Source organism: Phalacrocorax aristotelis, chromosome 6 (assembly GCF_949628215.1).
Source record: "Phalacrocorax aristotelis chromosome 6, bGulAri2.1, whole genome shotgun sequence".
Classification (NCBI taxonomy): domain Eukaryota; kingdom Metazoa; phylum Chordata; class Aves; order Suliformes; family Phalacrocoracidae; genus Phalacrocorax; species Phalacrocorax aristotelis.
In genome coordinates, this window is record NC_134281.1 from 10,929,094 (window position 1) to 10,949,260 (window position 20,167).

Below are 20,167 nucleotides of genomic sequence, written 5' to 3' on the forward strand. Positions count from 1 at the left end.
CCCTGGTGCCACCAGGATGCCTGTGGCCCCCATGTAGGGCCTGTTTCTCCCTCCCACAGCCCTTACCCATGGGGTGCAGCAGCTGCTCCCCCTGGACCGTGCAGCAGTTAGTAGATGACAGTGTTGCAACACGCCAGGGAATAATCACGATAACTCGAGCGGTTGCCCTGGTGCCGGGCTTGGCTGTTGCAGTGGTTGCTAAAGAGAGTGGGCGTGCGGTTTCCTCTGGGGCGATCTGATTTCTCTGAGAGTGTGGTTAAGGCACGCTTAGGAGAAAACGTCCTCCGTGGAGCAGGGACGCGACCTCTCCGCCAGCAGCAGCAGCAGCTGTGCTGAGTGGGCTGCTCGGGTGCCTGGGCACGTACGGAGCTGTTTGCTTTGGAGGGAAAAAACAATTAGCTGGTTCCTCCGTCCTGTCCTGGGAAAACATCATCCAGCAAGGAAGAGCAAAGGGAGCAACTTTTCAGGGTGGCAGAGGAACCTTTGGGACTGGCACCAAGAAGCAGGCAAGGCCACCAGCTGCTGCCAGCTGAGCTCCAGCCCTCGTTGGGGTCCCCGTGGGGTGGCAAGAGCAGCAGGGAGGGAGCGCTGGTGCAGCAGCCACCTCCACGTGACCATCCATCCCGCTCCCGTTGGAGAGACCTGGCAGGAGCCAGGCAGCTTCAACAGACCCGGCCAAAAAGTCACACAGGCGTGAGCACAGCTGAGCAGAAGCAGCAGCCTCAGCCCCCGCAGCCCCATGTCGTGGGACACGGGGCAGCACCTGCCCCCTGGGCTCCCCAGGGCCACGCTGCGGAAATCAGGTAAGCCCAGGGTCCCCGCGAGCCACTCCGGGGGGTCCCCGCACCTCTGCCAGCTCCCCTCTGCAGGGATAGGCTGCTGAGCCCCTGTGGGATTAGGCTGCACTGCATACGTGTTTATGCACAGGTGACTTTGGACCCTGTTTTAAATTTTATTTGAGATATCATGTTACTTTAATACTTCAGTAGCTGGTTGAGAAGGTGCCCTTCTGCTTCTGCCTTTCAAAACAGAGCCGTATCCCACAAGAAATTCCCCAGGCAAACCCATGCTGCAAGTCAAACCTTCTTGGAGAGGCATTGGGCTGGACAAGGGGTGCTTGCTAACACAATTCCTCCAAATCAACGTAGGAGGGTTTTCCCTTTATTCAACAAAATACCTTTGAGCTACCTTAAAACATTCATTAATGATTGATGTGTGCTCTATCATAGGCAGGCAAATGCACAGAGCAAATAATTGATGAGATATTAAACGTAAGTTTGTGATTATCAAGAAAGACTGCTAAGCGTCTGTCACTGCTTAACAAAACTAAACAAGCACTCCACATGCCACTTGCAAAAGGCACCAGGCTGATGTCCCTTGGTGATTGCTAACAGACTGGGATCCCAGCCTTGTTATCTTTGCATATCACAGTCCAAGGTAATTAAATTAAATGATTAACCAGCACACCCAATCCTGCCTGCCTGAAGGCAGACGGGAGCTTGCTGCTGCCTGACTGTACAAGCATTTCCATCATTAGCCAAAACAAAACAAAGTACCGGTAACTTCTGCACATGACACAGCTCAGCTAGCCCCAAACCTGCCAGGATCTCTCCTCAAATACATGCACATGAGTGCAAAGCTCAGCAGCTGACCATGGTGACTTTGGGGGTCCTTTACATTTCGGGGTGATTGCAGCTGGTGGCATGTGAGCAGCCCAGGCTGCACCCAGTGCCCATTCTGTGCCCCACCTTAAGCAGGTGCACTGCTGGTGTAGGTGGGGGACCCCAACCCCACAGGCTGCAGTGCTGGCGTGGCGCTTGGCAAGGGCGGGCAGGACTGGGGGCGCTGGCTGAACTGAGGAAGAAGGCTATGCTGGTGGCAGAACACTGGCTGTACTAGAGGAGAGCACTGGCTGTACTTGTGAGAAGCAGTGGCTATACTGGTGGGGAGTTCAGGCTGTACTGGTGGGCAGTCCCACCCCCAGCATGTGCTCAGCAGAGAGGCAGAGGCTGGAACAGTGATGTGGGGCAGCGGGGCCAGGAGCCACAGGGCTATTTCCCCCTGCCCCACTTATATTTCCATTGGAGTTTTCTTTCCCTTTCCAACCCCGCAATGTCACGGCGTTTATTCCTGAACATCGGGACTGAGCATAGGCAAGAGTACCCAGGGTGTGCGTGCCTGCTGCCCTGAGGCAGCCACCCGATAGCTGGGAACTGCTTCCCACACCAGCCACATCGAGTAACATTCACCCTATTGCATTATAAATACCAGAATTAGCCTTGCTTAATTATTTAAAACTATAGATTAAAAGCAGACAAAGGCTCTGTTCCTCCTTTCCGGAGCACGCGTATTATTTATCAGTGATATGGTCGCCTGGTGACAAGCAAAGGGGAGCATGCCAGGTCCATCAGTATGAAATGCTCCCAAGCTGCTAGCACAGCAGGAACCAGAGGAGAGGAAAATCACGGTGAGGGTGGGAACTGCTACCATCTCACCCAGGGGGAGTAACAATTAGCATCTGCCAATCTTTGGGCTCACATCATTATTATTATTAGTAGTAGTAGTAGTAGTAGTATCATCATCATCATCATCATTAACATTGTCACCAACCATCACCAGGGCAGTAAGCCACAACAGTCATTAAGCTAATGTGAAGGAACAACAAGTTTTGTTGTTCCGGGCGCAGCTACAGGTGGATCAGTTTGGGTGTTAAGGTGCATTTGGCAAGCTCAGCTGTGGAGACTTTCTTGCCAATGGACTTCCAGTCACTGAGAGCGCAAAGCCTGACTTTCACATGGGGCAGCACCTGCATCTCACCCCAGCACTTGGGTGCCTCACTCTGCCCTGAACCTACTGACCACAAAGAAAGTGGCTTTCAAAAGCAAATGCTTGTCTTTGGTCGTCCTCCTGGCAGCAGATCCTCCCCAACGCAGTTACGCGTTCTCACCACGCAAAGTTTTGGGGCTGTCAGAGACCAACACACAATTGTCTTCCTGTCCCATAATGCTGACCCCAGGTATTCTGCATTTCTAAAATACAATTAATTAATGTTAAGAAAATCATGCAAATTACCAAATGGCATGAATTAAAGAATCCAAATCAAAAGACAAACTTTCAGCTTAATTCTTTGTAGGTCTTAACATACAGCACGACCTCTTCTGTTGTTACACTCTCATGGGAAAAGCTGTAGAGCCAAACTCTAGCACCACATCAGACAGTGGAAATGCATTGACTGAACTGTCATGCTCTAAAATGAAAAAAAAAATAAATTCTGGGTAACAGGTAGAAGTGTCTGTGTACCAGTACCCAAAAGGCACTGAGGCTAGTTTAAAGATCCCATGCACCTCCACCTGCACGTGCAAGCCCTTGTGGTGTGTGAGGACAGGCTTACTCCCATCAGCCTTCCCAAGGAGGAGGGGTGTGAGGATGGTACCTCATCCTGGGGAAAGGAGGGGTCCCCGGGGAGTGGATGCCATCAGGGGCCGTAGCCCAGAAAAGGGAATGTTTCCCCTATGATTGTAGTTAAATGTGTCAGAAACTCACAACATTCCCCAGGCTCAGGTTACTTGTGTAAATAGCTTTAAACTAGCTCTGCTGACCCATATTGAGTGTGTTGGTTTTGCAGTCTCCTGACTTGTGGGATGTGTATGACTAGCTACTTTCAGCAGCCCTTCACTAGTCTGTTGGTTCTTTCAAAAAGACGCATTCATTAATAAAACCCAGGCATCCAGAAAATCAGAGGTTCTTCTCTGTAGCCACAATTTTAAGTGATCATTTCTGCCTAGTAAATGGTCCCCCAGGACAGTGGTTTTACAAACCCAGATCCAGGGCTCTGACCCTGGGCATCCTGAGGATTTTGCCCAGTCTCATCCCTTCTACAAAGTGACAGGGTCTTACAGCATTACAAATAGCAATATCCTCTGAGCTTGGATCCCATTCCCCAGGTAACGGCTTCTGCCTGTTTTTATGTGGATGGCATTTCAGTGAGGCCCATTCTCTGCCCAGAAAGGGATGCCCATAAAATACTTTTAACAAGAACAGTTTGGTCATCATCTGCCCCTATTGACAAACCTCTCCTGAGATGTTCTAGTTGGAAAATCAGTTCTCAAATGACAAAGACAGCAGGAATAAAAGACTGCAAACTATGTTTGCTTTACAGATTTCAGCTAAAGCTAAGTACTGACCTGTGCTGCAGAAGACAGCATCGACAGCTTTGCAAGTCAAGGATGCTGGAAACCAACAGGGCAGCTTTGCATGGGGCAGGGCACAGTGCAGAGCAGGGCTGCCTACGGTGCTGAAGGAAGAGAAACTCAGTTTGCAGGTGGGGTGGAAAAGGGACGATGGATGCACAGGGGAAGGGTGAGTGGGTCGCAGAGGGGCAGGACTTCGAGAATAGCTTGGCAAAACAAGTCAAGGAGGAAGAGACATTTCACATGGAAACCTGCAAAAATCAGCTGAACACTGGTGTCTTGCTGCACCCTCCATTCTCCTACACAGTCGCAAGTCAAGAGGTGCTGGGTAGGAGCTCAGACCTCCACCCTAGAGCTTTCTCAACCCAACAGCTATGGATTAATTTTCTTTTCAATTTCTTTTGGTTTTCCCCATGTGAAGAACAGCTGGAGCCATGCAGGCAGCCGTAAGCAGAGCTGCACCCCTCGGGTTACCTGCCCTTTCCAGGGCCATTAATCTCCTTAACATTCCTGAGGATTACTTCCATCCCGACAGGACGGTGAAGCAGGCTGCCAGTGGCAGTGCAGGGAGCAGCAGTCCCAATGCAGAGGGGCTCACAGGGCAACCCACCGCCGAGAGACAACTTGCTTAATCCTAAATAAATAAATGCTCTGTGAAAGGCATCTCCTCCGAGTGAGAGAAAACCAAAAAGCAGCAGCTGAGCTGTGCTCAGCTTTGGCCATGGCCGAGCCCCTGTGTCTGATGCCTGTCCCCAGGCATACGCCACTCCTCCTCCTCCTCTCCAGGAGCCGGCTAAAACCTTTCTTCTTGCCCTGGGCTGCACAAAAGCCACCCGCACCCCAAGCAGCACACCTCATTTTACATTCCTAGTAGGGTATATTTAATGTATTATTTGCAACATTCAGGTTTTCAAAGGCATTTAATGTTGCACCAAATCTGCCTGATATCCTGTTCCCCAAAGACTGGGGCTGAGCATAATCAGAATGGGAAAGAATTTGCCCCAGGATTGCAGACTGATGATTTTATTGCAAGTCTCCCAGGAACTGGGGCATTTATACACATTTCCAGGCAGCCTGAGAAGGAGTTTGGGCTTTGCTTTAGGTCAGAACAGACCAAGATATTAAAATGTCATTTTTCCCCTTCAGCATGTCCCATACCCTGGGGCAGGAGTGTGGCTGGTCTCTGGGCCGTCTCAAAGATGCTGAATATTCTTTGTGGGGGTCTCCAAGAAAACTAGTCAAGAGTGGGAGCTCATTTCACAGCTACGGTTGGGAGAGGAGATAACACCATGCATGAAGTCCATGTAGTATCTGCCAGTAGCCCTGGCCTCCTCATCCAGTCAGTCTTGCTTTTTACTTACAGAAAAGTTGCTTGTAAATGTACCTTTCCTAGAAAGCCTCAGACTTCTAGAAATGAGGAAAGGGAAAATATTTAAAAGCAAGCAAAAGACTCAGTATTTCAAAGCAAACACAGCTACTTTTTATAAGCAACACTCCAAAGCAGATATATTTGAAAGGTCATGCTGTCTTTCTGAGTACAGCAGAGGGTATTAAAATGCACATGTATTTTTTTGTTTGTATCTTGCCAAGAACAATATAAAAATGTCTAACACCTTTTGCTGATTTATGATAGTGGCCAAGGAGGTGCCAGAGCAAAGCCTTGTTCATTGATCTACAGCTGAATCATGCAAAAACAGACATCCTGCTGTAAATCCACTGCAGAGACCTGGCTTGATTTATACGTCCAGCACTATAAATAATGACAAAAAGCAGCCTGATAGCAGTCTGTCTCCCCTTACATAGACATGAATTACATCAGGTCTTGAAGATGATAGATCTACTCCACGAGAAACATTTTGCACTGGATCCATATCTGCCAACCTGCAGGAAAAAGGATGCCCCATCCTTACTCCCAGCATAATGCCAAGCTGCATTTCAGGCGCACCAATATTTTTATATTCTCATTTTTCTTTTTCTGCTCAATGTAAATGAAGACATTCCTTGAATTGTTCCAGACTAAGGTCTTCTGAAAGTTTAAAGTGTTATTCTTGTAGTGAGGTTCACGGCTCCTTCCAGTTCTGGTCAGGGACAAGGTCAGCTTTGACTTTGTCCCGAGTGCAGCAGCACAGACACCCACTGGAAGCCAAACCCTGGAGGTCAGTGTCTGCACACCCCTAGGCACATCTAGTGCAGAGAAAACCAAGCTCAGAGCTACCTGCTGTGTCCTGGGCCCCACAGTATTGTTCAGGCAAATTGCATTCATTGTGAGGACTTCTGCATGCTGATTTAACAGCCTGGCCAGAAATTATTCCAGTCAGTTTCAGTTCCTCCCACTCCTTCCTTCCCAGTATTTTCTTCATTTCTACTAGTTTCAGGGAAAAGTTCTCCATCTGCCTTCAGTAAATAGGTTGATAAATTGCTGCTTCTTTGCAAGCCTCAGCCATGCAACATTAGATTGCTGCAGTCTGGAAATAACCACATTAGCCAATACAAAACCCCCAGGCTCGCTATGGTGCTCCCCCAAAATGCTGCATAAGCAGAAGGTCCCCCAAGGTGGGGATCAGGGCAGGAGCACTCCCCTGATCATCCTGGGTGTCTGGGGGGTGGAAACACCACAGGACCAAACTGAAGGGCTGGGTGACACTGTGCAATAGCATTGTACGCTGCTGAGTGTTAGCCCTATGTGGATGTGGGGACAGCCTGCCCCAGACCAATCTCCCGGGATCTGGGTCTTGGAGGTAGAGAAGAAGGGACTCCCACTCCTCAGCTGCAAAAGGAAAGCCACACATCACAGAGGCAGGGGGAAAACAGTGCTTTATAAGTAACAATGCTGCACCAGTGCCCCAAGATCTGGTACAGCTTAGCAGCAGGGCCCCAGAGGTACTTGGTATAGAAAAAAAACCCACCAAAGTCCCTAGACTTACAGCCATTTACAGCATCCAGGTTGGTCCTTCAAGCTTGGTTGGCAGCGTAATCCTTCCATGCTCACTGCTTGATGAATTATCCCCTAGCTGAGCACAACAGGTGGATTTAAGATGGACAAATCCAAGATCGATACGCTCCAGCCGTTCTCCTGCCGTGCAGCAGGATTTGGTACCCAACACACAACCAAGTGCAGGCATCTCTGTCACTGGAGGCAGCTTTGGTCTAAACGACAGCACAGGAGCAGTGGGAAAAAGATGACAGGACAACACAGTGACGCTGAGGCTAGTCTGTTAGTATAGCTGTCCAAAAATGGTGTTTCCATTAAAAACACCTGGCATTTTATTTAAGTTACTCCATGGAGAGACTTTTTTGTTTGAAGAATGAAGACATTGCTCTGCCATTTGAAACGGGAGCTTATCCATTTCATTCATGCCAAAACAAACCTTTGCTTTTGTACCTTCTTCTGTTGTCTTTGTCTGCCTCTTCTCCTGTAAAAAAAAAAAAAAAAAAAAAAAAGACCAAGAAAGGGAAGAAGTGGAAGAAGAAAAAACCAAAGCAATTTTGCCTCAGTGAAAACCTAGCATGTTTTCTCATTTTTCAAAACCTGGCTTTCACCTAACAAAAAGTAGTCATGAAACTGTGCTGCCTTAACCCTTGGCTGTTCTCCAGTCCCTGCATCTCTCTAGAAGGCAACATGGAGCCCCCAGTTTCAGCCTGTGGATTCCAGCCCCGCAGGGGTTTGAGTCAGCCTGGCACTTGCCATCAAACATCAAACCACACCACCTTCTCTTCTGCCAGCAGTGATTTATGATCCTAGAGGAAAATAATCTGATACAAGAAATCACTAGTTCCAGCTTCCAAGTGCCCTTTAAATATGTACCAAACTATCCACCCCTATTACACTCATGTAATAGGCTCTGATTTGTTTTTCTTTGTTCCCAAAGCAGTAGGGCACTGGCCACATTAACATTCAATGAGAAATTGTTTGATATTGAATCATTTCTTCAGCAGCATTATTCCTTGCACAATTCTTTTTGATTGCAATCCACTTTATATTTGATAAATACTTACTGACTATGAAAAAAATGACCTAGCCTGCTTTCTCTTGCCTTTTTTATTGATTTCTCTTTTAAAAGGGTTTTATTCCTTTTATACACGACATTGCAATAAAAGAGAGAGGCAACGTTACTGAACAACTGTTTTCCTTGCTGCTCCACCAACCCATATAACTTCACACAAGGCACTCAAAAATACTGTAATAACGAGACACTTACAGACATGGAGCTGCCTACACCCTTTTCCTGGGACTTTTTGTTCTCACTGGTAAAATTCCAAATTGTTCAAGTGAATAGTCAAGAATAAATTGCTCTTTCTGAGCCCCTGATTACACCGTACGCTGAATAATTGTAGGCAGCCCCACTGTGCTCCGCATTTAAAGACACAGCCCACCACATGCAGTTTGTCTTATAACTTGTGCTTTGCACTCACTTTGTATAGGGGTTTTTGTAAAGGAGAAATGTAGAGCACTTGGAAAATACCAACAGTGAACATGCCCTGTGGTTTGCCTGAAATCCAAGCTGCCATCACTTCCAAAACAGTGGGCTCTTGTTCTTACATCCAGAACATATGAATTATTACAGCACGATCACATACTGCATGCGCAAATTTTGCTTTTCTTGGCATTGGGCTCAATCCTGATTATTAGGCCAGTAGGATATCAGCAAAATCTTTCCTTGACAAGAGGTTTCAGCTACAGCAGCACTTCCTCAGGCCCATGTTTCGGAAACCCCTCAAATCCCACAGCATCCCCTTGTGCTAAGGGACTGACGGCCTCACCAGAACGACCAAAGCAGCAGCTCAGCACAGTCCACATCCGTGGCTGTTTCCAGTTTTAGTTAGACCTATCTTGCATTAATTAATCCTTGGCATTAAATGCCACAGTCACTGAAACGAGTGGCTGGAAAGTAATTCAAGTGATCTAATTAATATGTGTCTCATCAACAACACAAAGGGAATATTTTTTAAAATCTCTAAAAAACGCATGCCAGCACATGGAGACACTTGTATGCGGAAACTGACACGGCTGTAAAGCAGCCTGGGTGGGCACCATCTCTTCTCCTCTGTCTTGCCCAGGGGAGGAGAGCTCCAGCAGGTTCCCACACCACAGCAGGGCAAGACTTCTCATGCAAACACCTCTCTTTTCTTCCAGCATCGATGTACACTGAAATAGAGCGGGAGCGACCAGACAGTGGGAATATCCTGACTCACCCAGACTACAAAGATGGAAACCCAGACCTCATCAAACCTAAAAAGCTCCTAAATCCTGTAAAAGCCTCAAAGAGCCACCAAGAGCTGCACAGAGAGCTGCTGATGAACCACAAAAGGTAAGAGGAGGTCACAGCCTGCCACAGGAGTGGTCCGAGAGGTGCTGAGCCATTGGAGCTCAGCAGGCAAGGCACAAGTGCCAGCAGCAGCCTGCAAGTAGGAAGGGAATGATAAAACCCTTCACTTGCAAATGAACACCATGTAAAACTTGCAGTAAACCTTTCCTCTTTTCTGTGATGCAATGGTTTCTTTTAGAACAGAAGCAGAATGAAAAGCCCCCTACCCTGCCATCCTGAAGCATTGGCTGGCACTTTTTGGAGCTGCTCGCTCTTTCAACCCACCTCAAGCCACAAGTACCAGAAGATGCGAGGCATCCCTACAGCCCCCTTCTTGGTGTTCCACACGTTTTCTCCCTGGTCTTGGTTTTTCTATCTCCATCACTGACCTGCCAAGTCCCCAGCAATGTGCAGCCTTCCAGTGTGCTTTGAGGTCAATGCAGACGCAGTAAGAGCTGAAGGCTGGATGGAGCCACTGAAAGTTGGGATAGCATCAGTGTAAGATCTTCTGTACAAGAAAAAGTCTAATCGCTGTTTCCCGAAATATCAAACAAGTAAAGACAGGCTAGAATTCACATTCCAGATTTCCTACCCCAATTTAACTCTTTGCGGGTACAGACACAACATCAGGATAATGAAACCAGGGACTGAGAACCTATAACCACATCATTCCTTTGTGGCAATTGTCTGAACATCAGTGCAATAAAAGCATATTCAGTTCAGAGCCTTTTTAGCACAGCAAGAAACCTGCTGGCTTTATATTGACATTTTCTGAATCCCTGAAATATTCTGACACAATAGCACTTTGACCATCTAATTGAAGGGAGCGCAGCCTCTGTTCAAAAGGACTACAGTCATTACGAGAACCAGACACATATATTAATTAGGAGAACAATCAAGCCTGCCAGTGGGGTGCATTAATCAATACTGGCACTGGCTGGGCTTGGGTTTGATTTTATTTTCACAGAATCAGAAGAATTACAGGGACCATGCCCAGGCCATTCTCTAGCCAGATATTTTTAACACTCTCTGGTTTGAGAGTGACCACATCCTGCCTAGTGATGCTGCTCAGTTTAAAGGCTCACCCACCAACATTGGCCTTGACCTTGCAGAATGTTATTCCAGTCTACACCAAAGCATCAAGAAATTCCTGCAATGGAGGTAGCAGAGATGAGTGGTGGCAGACAGGATACAGACCCCATAGCACCAAGCTGAGCTGAACCTGGAACTGGCAAACATAAAGTGCATCATCACTTTATACTCAAGTCCTATGCCTGTCACCATGATATATCCACATGTGCCATCCAATGCTGGCAGGGTGCAGCCCCATCACAGTCATCCTGCATCTCCTGACCCCTCTCACTTAAGTCCTGTACATCTCAGGCATCAATTTAAACCTGCTTCAGCTCTGGTCTCCCAAATATTTTTCAGCAAATATGTGAAACAAACCCTACTGCAAACAATAATCCATTGTTGCTGGTTTCTTGTCACTCTCAAATCCACCAGTTTTGCTTCCTGCTACATGTTACTATAGCATGAGAGAGGGGAGAAGGGAAGCGAGAAGGATCTAAGACTTGCTCCTGTTTCTGCTTTGCTGTTGATTTTTTCCCCTTAAGCAGCAGGAAGTAGCAACTCAAATCAGCAGCTTGTGCAACAAAACCCTTATCTTAGTCAACACCTCTGGGTACTAACACAAGCTGATTAAATGAAAGGATAGTTACAAATCCACAGGCAACATTGCAAGCTGTGTCTCCAGCAAGCCAAGGCAGGTTTTCTCTCTCTCAAGCCTTGGGAAAAGCATCTCTGCAATGCCTGAGTTCTTCCTGACTTGAAAAATCATCATAAAAGCTCTGGGGACAGAGCTACCTTCTCTGATGCTGCCGTGAACTTTGTCTCAACATAAAGCAAAAACCAGAAATGACAACAGGAGGCATTGTTAAACATGGCACTAGAAGGATGCAAGCACTGTTCCCCAGCTATGTTTTGATAGCACAGAGGTTTGCTGCATCTGGAGACTATTTCCCTCTCCTGCCTGCCAGTCCTCCACCTCAGTGTCTGCCACCCTGCCAAGGAAGCTCAGTAGTCCACAGGGTTTGATGTCTCTGCTTTCAAACAGCCTTAGCAGAAACCAACCAGCCTTTGGTCAACAGAAACATCCCAGTGCTGAGGATGAGCTTTGCATTAATAGAGCATGCCAACCTGCCATGCCCTGGGCAAGCCCCTAGCACAGACACAGACACTAGGTCCCCTCCTCACCTCAAAACAGACCTTCACCCACCAGAACACCAAACACTCCCATTTTACAATGGGACTTGTAAATATTCTCAGTCCATTGATTTAAATGAGTGTTAAACCCAGCCCATGAAAGTGGTCAAGCCCCACTCCTTCCCTGTGCATGACAGCTACAAGGTCTTCAACTCCTGCTCGTCAAAAAAACAACCTCAGTCAACACTTCTAGTTCTGTGTTTCCTTGCAACACTACTTACATTCCTGCTGCTGTTGCAGAAGCTAGCCTGCATAAATGCAGCCTCGACCGCTTCTTAATCGTCTGTTCTTTGGTGACTCAAAACTCTGTGCAGTTGCAATAAAGTCTCCCAAAATTGAGCAAGTGATCAAGTTCCCAGCAGCTTCAGCTTTTTGCCTCTCTCTGCCAAGGACTCAGCAGAGCAGAGAGTCACCACTTTTATTGATTCAACCAGGAAGCTGATGGATTTTACGAAGGCATATTCCTTTTGGCATGGAGGCAATGAGTTGGTCAAACCACTATATTGGAAGGGCAGGAACCATCCCACGACCATGCCAGAGCACATCTGGACTTGTTCTGCATTTACCCATAGCCCTACACATCCACAACTACTCCCATGCTTCTAGGGGAGCAGAAGCTGCTGGGAAGGTGGCCAGGGTCAGCTTCAGGAGGTAAATAGTGTCTCAATTCAGGCATGGCAATATTCAAAGTGTTAGATTTCTGAAATTCATTTGGAGAGCTACTTTCATCTCTCTAATATGTATTTATGCCTTGTCTGGCCATGTCTCCTTTCCCATGATCCTGCCCTCACAGAACAGGGCTTGGAGCAGCCCCAATACATCTGAGATGCTTCAGACAGATGAAGGGGAGCCAGGCGCCTGCACCATCGGCAAACGCTCTGGCTTACAGAAGAAAAGTTTTGGCCTCTTGACCCAAATTCTCCATGTCAACAGGGGGATCGCTAGCCCTCAGCTCGGAAGCAAAGCTGGAACACAACAGGGAGGAAAAGAACTGCCAGGACAATTATTGCAGATCAATGACTACCCCTGCTGGTGGAAAAAACATTGTCATTATTTAAAATGCCCTCAATGCTGCTGAAGCTGTCATTGACATAATTCAAACTAGTAACAGCAAGAGCCAACAGAAGGTCCCACTTCCATACCCAACCCAGAAAGCTGTAGCACCTCAGTGTAATGGGATTAGCAAAACTTCCAGAGCGACAAGCCCCGGACACAGACAGCAAACACCATGCCCACCTGAGGCAGGCAACCCAAGGCACCATCCCACAGTAAGGTGCTCCCAGTAATACCCTCAAAGCCCTGTGAATGGATTTGTGGACCAGGACTGGATAGTGGACCAGGTCTCCCATGTTTTCATTTAGGACAGAGAAGAGTTTTGGGGTTGCCGGGCTGGCAGTGGCTACACCCCAGGGTGTAGGTACTCCAGCCCTGATTTATCTGCTTTTTATCCACAGAGGCTTGGGTGTGGAGAGCAAGCCAGAGCTGCAGCGGGTACTTGAGCACCGACGGCGAAACCAACTTATCAGACAGAAGAAAGAAGAGGAAGAGGCAAAGAAATTGCAGTCTCCTTTTGAAAAAGAGCTATTAAAGAGGCACCAGAGGCTGGATCAGGTAGAATTGAGTTTTCAGTTATCCCTGCGTTATCCTAACCACCCTGCACAAGGCACAGACCACAGGGAGATGGGTGGGCTGAGGCTCAGTCCAAGGTATAGTGTTGCTACCCCTCCATAAAACAGGAGCCACAGTATGTTCTTCACTACTGGCCCCATGCAAACGTAGCACGCTCATTCTCACAGTGGGGTTCACCTTGTTCATACCACCTCACCCAGGACCCCGCCACGCACCACTGGCCCTGGGTCTCCTCTCAGTCCCATATGCTGTCCTTGGGGCGTACTTTGCAGTTCAAAGCACCCCAAATAGCATGGGGGCTGTTGCAGCACCCACCACAGGGGTGCTCAGGAGCTTAGGGTGTGGGGTAAGAGGCTGCAGATGTGCTAGAAGGTGCAAACCCTGCTGCAGTCACACCCAGGCTGCATTTGAGAGCAGTTCCTTGCATGTACTCTGCCCAAAAATATGCCTGGGGAGAACAATATTCAGCATGGGCACTTGTCAGCAGCATAGCCGTGCCCCAGGTGCTCTCTGCACCTGCCCTATTACCCAAATCAGTGCAAGCAGCAAGTCAGCTTGTTGCCACTGAAGAGAAAGACATTCCCTGTCCTATTTGTATTTGCACTGCAAATGGGTGAAACAAGTTTATTTAATTAATAACAAAACAACTCCCTTGCAATAATATCAGCCAAGACTTGGATGCAGGACTGGAAGGAATACTAATTAAGTTTGCTGACGACAAAAAATTGTGAGGAGCTGTTGACACTCTGAAGGGCAGAGAGATCTGGACAGACTGGAGAGCTGAGCAATCACCAACTGTATGAAGTTTAACAAGGGAAAGTGCCAGATTTTGCACCCAGGACACAGCAACCCTGGATGTACAGACAGACTGGGGATCGAGAGGCTGGAGAGCAGCTCTGCAGAGTGGGACCTGGGGGTGCTGGTCAATGGCAAGCTGAACGTGAGACAACAGTGTGCCCTGGAAGCCACGAGGGCCAACCATGCCCTGGGGTGCATCAAGCCCTGCATTGCAGCCAGTCGAGGGAGGGGATTGTCCCGCTCTGCCCTGCGCTGGTGCGGCCTCACCTCGAGTGCTGGGTGCAGTTTTGGGGGCCACAGTACAGTAAGGATATAAAGCTACTGGAGAGTGTCCAGAGGAGGGCCACAAAGTTGGTGAAGGGTTTAGAGGAGAAACCGTACGAGGAGTGGCTAAAGTCACTTCATTTGTTCAGCCTGGAGAAGAGGGGGCTGAGGGAGGACCTCATCGTGGTCTGCAGCTTCCTCACAGAGGGACGGAGAGGGTCAGGCACTGATCTCTTCTCTCTGGTGACCAACAACAGGACTCGAGGGAATGGCAGGAAGATGTGCCAGGGGAGGGTTAGGTTGGGTATTAGGAATAGGTTCTTCACCCAGAGGGTGGTGGAGCACTGGAACAGGCTCCCCAGGGAGGCAGTCACAGCACCAAGACTGTCGATATTCAAGCAGCACGTGGACAATGCCCTCAGAGACATGATGTGAATTTTGGCTTGTCCTGTGCAGGGACAGGAGCTGGACTTGATGATCCTTGTGGGTCCCTTCCAACTCAAGATACTCTATGATCCTATGATTCTCTAAGCCAAGTCCTTGGAAATCAAAGCCCAGCACTATCAGAAAAGAACCTGTTTCAGGAATATGAAACAGGTGGTTTAGGGACAGATCCATAAAGACTTCACATATAAAAGTGACGGAGTATAACAACTTACCATCCCACCCCCCTTTAGATGATAAGCTAATGCTGAGAGCTTTTCCCAGGCTCACTGGCCTCCTTTGCTGGGAAGGATTCAAACCATCTTCTCCCTCCTCCATGCCAGGTCTGAAGAGAAGCACTCCCCTGCTTTTCTGCTGGAGATGCTCCTCCCTGGAGGAAAAAAAGATAAATAATATTTTAGTTGGCCAGAAAAAAAAACTGGGAGTGACCATGGCTCTGGCATAATAGTTTGGGAAAAGAGAGCACCAATATGTGCACTACACACTCATTCAGCTTTGGGCAATAATAAGTGTACACCCAGCAATAATGAAGCCCACTGTTTTAATGTAGCTAATGTGCTTTTGTCCTTTAGCATGCACAGATAATGGTGACTCTTCTTCTTACAGTTGGAGAAAGAGCAGGAGAAGCAGGAAGACCACGCACCAGAATTCATTAAAGTCAAGGAAAACCTGAGAAGAACATCAACAGTGACTGGGGATGAGAAAGCAGCATAGCTTCTGCCAAAACTCAACGGGGATCCTATAAAGGCTGGCGCTAACACAATCACGCTGACATCTCTGTACATGGTGGACATTCACAGACGCATCGTTGGGGCTACCTAAGGTTATTAACACTTGCTCCAGTAGAAGGCAAAAAAAGGTTTTCCCAGCCCAGGAAGGTATCACTGTGGAAAAGGTGCAGCATTCACTGAAGTATTCACTTGAGGAGATGCAGAAAAAAATGATGGTATTTCCACCCCAGGTTTTCGGTGCATGCTAACCTCCAGCTAACTCTTGGTTAACCCTTGAGACACAGCAACCATTTAAGCCAGGGAAGTATGTGAAGGGGTGGTTTGGGGGACCCCTGCTTCTTCCTGGAGGCAGGCTTACCAGGCAAAGGGTGACAGGAAGGTGTCTGCAGCTCTGGAGAACCTCCTGGAAACCTGGTGTGGTAACTAAAAGGGCAAATCTGCCTATTATTGAGAACAGCTCAGGTGACCATAATGGTTTTCCCAAGGGTCACTGGTATTGCACCAGTGTGCGAATCGAGCCTGGCTGAGGCTGTTCTCCCAGGAGCACCGCTGTACTATTAGGAAAATCAACCTCTGTGTGCCCATACCAGTGCAGCACAGGCAGGTGCAACTGTTCTTCATGAGCACCTTTAAATCACGTTTCAAACCTGTTTGAAAATAGTTATTTAGGCAGTTCCGTTCCATGCTCAGGCAGAAAATAATTGGACTATACCACCAATGCCCCAAGTGGGAGGCAAATGCTCTGTGCAGAAAGCAAAGGCTGTGTGTGTTCAGCGTGGGCATTCATGGAAGTGTGCAGTGACCAGGCAGCAGATCCCTGTGGATGCAGCAGACAGACAAACTGCTTCTTGCCCCTGGACTACGGAGCTTCAGCCCCTCACCCAGCAGCTAGACGTGTGCTACCATACTGGTGTCAGGCTGCTATCCCGTTCACCCTGCACACAGATGACATCTGTAGACACCAGGGGCTGCAGGGTACACAGATACTGATGCAAAACTATTTGTCAGTGCTCTCACCCCCTTTTCCAGTGGTCAGAGCTGCCTCATTTCAGTTGCCACCTTGCAAAGCTAAAAATCTTCTTGCTGCTAGTATAGTGAAGCTGAGATAGATGGTGCATTTGCACTATGCATGGACAGAGCCTACCACACTGATGGGGCATCCGTGCCCTGAGGTGTCCCCATCTAGAGCTCAAATTGCTCCTTCGGGAAGATCTCAGCTTCTTGCTTCTCACATCAGCCCTGATACAAAGCCTAAACAGCGTAACTCACCAACTGCCTTTGAATACTGGGTCTTGAATGGCAAGCCTCAATGGACCTAGTCAGCTGGGAAGGTAATACCTGGTTAAACAATATCCGCAGCTTCAGTGGATCCATATGTAAATTAAGGGAAACTGGGAATTTATCACAGATTTATTAAAAAGTTACTAATCTATCCCTAGTCTCCCTGGTCCAGCGGGGTGTTTCATTTCAGAGGACGGTTGCTCAACTTGGCACCTGAGCCACATCACGTGTCAAGAGCATGACTGGTATGGGGCTTTTGCCACAGTCTTGGACTGTGGAAGCCCTTAACTCAGTTTCAGTCCTTGAGAGCCCCATCTCGCGGCACTGTCTCTGTGCTAGTTTTTAGCTCTTTGCTCATCATGCTTATTCTAAGCAAGTTTTTATTTCAGAAGTCCAGTGCATATGGTCACTATGGGTCAAACAAGATCTGAAAGGATCTGTTATGTCCTTTTCAACTGTGAAGCTCTTCATACAGGTTATGATTAAAATCATGAGGAAGAAGCATCGTTGACCAATTTTCAGGAGGAAAAATGCCAAATGTCTCCAAGAAGGTGTTGCTAAGGATGCTTGTGCACAGCTGTAAAGAATACTGTATGATACTCCATAGATAACACCGGTTTAAATAACAAGCCAGAATTACTGTGCTGGGGTTTTGTGAGGGGTTATGGCACAGATTAAGTAACCTTGATAAAAGAGCTCAAAAAAATTCAGCAAATTAATTTGTAATTTTGCCACAGATGGAAATGCACTCCAGGAGAGGCAATCTGTCGCTCCATATGCACCAGTGAAATCAGTGTTATCAGCTCATCCGCGCTGGGATGGGGGCATTTATGCAAGTCCTTGGGTGGGAGCCATCCAGTAAGGTCTGGGTGAGCTGAGTGCTCAGATCAGCAATGAAAAGGTTGAAAATATTTTGCTGCTGTCTTCTTGAGTGTGCAGACACTATCTGGGGAAAAAAAATATCAAGGCATCTCCCTTTGATGTGGTGTCCACCAAGCACAGAGTAGGGCTGCACACAAACGCAGTTGGGGATTTCTAAGGGGTATGTGGGTCATTTTCAGTGGGAGTCCAGAAGGGAAAGGGACGGCCAGGTCATACTGTCCTAACTCAGGCTGAGCTAATAGAGACAGAAGAAGCCCTTCCAGCAGTGGAGAGACAGCAGAAAGCCCTGACCCAGCTGCCCACCAGGACCCCATGGACTGTGAGCCAGGACCCAGCTGCACATCCGCACACTGACCCACCAAACTGGCCACAAGCAGCCGGCGCTGGTGGCTCCCACGGGGCCAGGATGGGCTATAGCAGCCCCATGGCACACAGCAGGGCACACAGCACTTCGCCCCCAGCAAGAGCTGCAGGCTGCACCCCTCTGTGATGGCATCTAGGAAATTATGCTCTTACTGTTCAAGCATTGGCTTAAAAAAAACCACACTGTTTTCCAACACAGCTCTTACCCCTGCGAACTAGTAACTGCCTCCCTGGCTGGGCTCAGACCCAGAGCCTGTACAACCTTCCTTGATGCTCTTGTGCTTCATGGCACGGCAGTGTGGAGGTGGCACACAAAACAACATCAGTGTAGGCACCACAAGGAAGATTTTGGGGTATCTTTGTGTCTCTTTTTCTTTTGAATTAATTCCTCCCTATGCCAGTAAAACACATTCCTGAATAAATGTGGTATATTCAGAAGATACAGATTATCAGAGTATTGATGGAAGACAATATTTTGCACTGTGTATGTTGCCTATGTGGTATATAGTCTATATTCTGTGTTGGTGTTTATACATTTATATAAAAATATATATTATGCAGCTCTACTTAATTAACTCACACTGTTCAGTGTGGACACTTCTGAAGAAATTAACTAAAAGATGATTGTATATTTTGCTCTTTTCGAAAAGGAACTGAAAAAGCGCTGTGGATGCAAGCACACAACAGCCAAATAAAATGAATGAGCATAAAAATCAGTGAAGTCTGACAGTAACTCTTTTGTTAGTGCTGTGTAAACTTACTCGTCAGCGAGCTGTTTTCGTCATCCATACCCAATGTTGCATCCATTGCTTATCCCCAGACTTCATCTCAATTTACTGAAAGTTCAAGGGCACAAAAATTGTTGAATCTGTGAACTGAAACTTCCCATACATTTGATTTCAGACTGGTCACAGATGCCCACCTGCCTGGCAGAGTAAGACCCACAAAGCCAAGGAAACACGTTGCCCTTGGATTTAATTTAAAAACTCAGTTTTGAACTGAAAGGTAATCCTCACACTAGTGAGCTCACTTCATTATTTTAAAGCATTTTTAAAGTGTTTTAGCAGCAACCAAAGACCACAGATTAAATAGATAAGAAAAAGAGAGGATGGTTCACATGTGCAGGTCACACACACCATGCTTCCGAAGAGCCAGGACTAAAACTGAATGCAGCAAAGCAAATGAAAAGGACTTCTCTGTCCTCTTAGCAATATTCTTAACAGCAGAGACACCAACTTTCTGCTCAGAACAAGGCAGAGATGGTGCTTGGATGCATTTCTCTGTCACCAGGTTATTTGCTGGTGTTGCCACACTGGGAGGTACACGGCATTCCCAACCCTCTGCACCCTGTGGCACTGGTGTGGGCAGTCAGATCGTCATTAGGGACGAGGGCTCATTGACTAAACCTGTTCGTCAGGTCAGGTTTCCAAAACATCTTCCCACCTTGTTGCCACTTATACTACTTGTTATCCTACCACTGTGGGCTGTGTACTTCCTTTCCTGCTACAAACCACACAAAGGGAAGCATCTTTGCTGAAGAGGTGAGGAGCCTTTGGTGAGACATGAGACCAGGGGACTCAGACAGGACTTTGTAAAACACATCAACCTTTCACAGTCCCAGCCAGCGAGGTTTCAGTGGGCTGTGCCCCAAGACTACTTACGCTAATCATACACCTCCTTTCACGTGCAGATGCCCAAAGCAGTTGTTCATATTGTGACAGTTCTCCTTCTATAGAAGAGAGTAAGAAACAATCATTTCTGTTCTTTATAGATATGCTTCCTTTTATCTATGCACAAACTGCTCCATTGCCTGATTTTTCTTACTGCCAGACTTTTCAATATCAGCTTTGCAATTTATCCAGGTCATGCTGAGATCGCTTTTCCTATGCACTCACTCCTGAAGAGCTCCTAGATAGTTTGCTGCAGTGGAATTTCCTGTCAGGGGACCCTTATATTTTACTGCCTAATTTACTTCTCATTACCGTCTCAGAAATGGCAAATTCTTATTTTCTTA

General features: G+C 47.5%; 1 protein-coding gene and 1 long non-coding RNA gene across 2 annotated transcripts; one reads left to right on the forward strand and one right to left on the reverse strand.

The window, feature by feature from the left end:
• Positions 1–204: 204 nt before the first annotated feature.
• Positions 205–18,869, forward strand: FAM107A (family with sequence similarity 107 member A). The gene is made up of 4 exons (XM_075095834.1): positions 205–803; positions 9,325–9,499; positions 13,216–13,372; positions 15,503–18,869. Exons 1-4 carry the CDS (start codon positions 740–742, stop codon positions 15,608–15,610), a joined length of 504 nt encoding a protein of 167 aa, XP_074951935.1. The 5' UTR covers positions 205–739; the 3' UTR covers positions 15,611–18,869.
• On the reverse strand, positions 5,669–15,261 carry LOC142058509 (uncharacterized). The gene is made up of 3 exons (XR_012661012.1): positions 15,112–15,261; positions 7,115–7,603; positions 5,669–6,957 (listed from the first exon to the last, which is right to left on the reverse strand). It is a non-coding gene; the product is annotated as an uncharacterized LOC142058509 (long non-coding RNA).
• Positions 18,870–20,167: the final 1,298 nt, after the last annotated feature.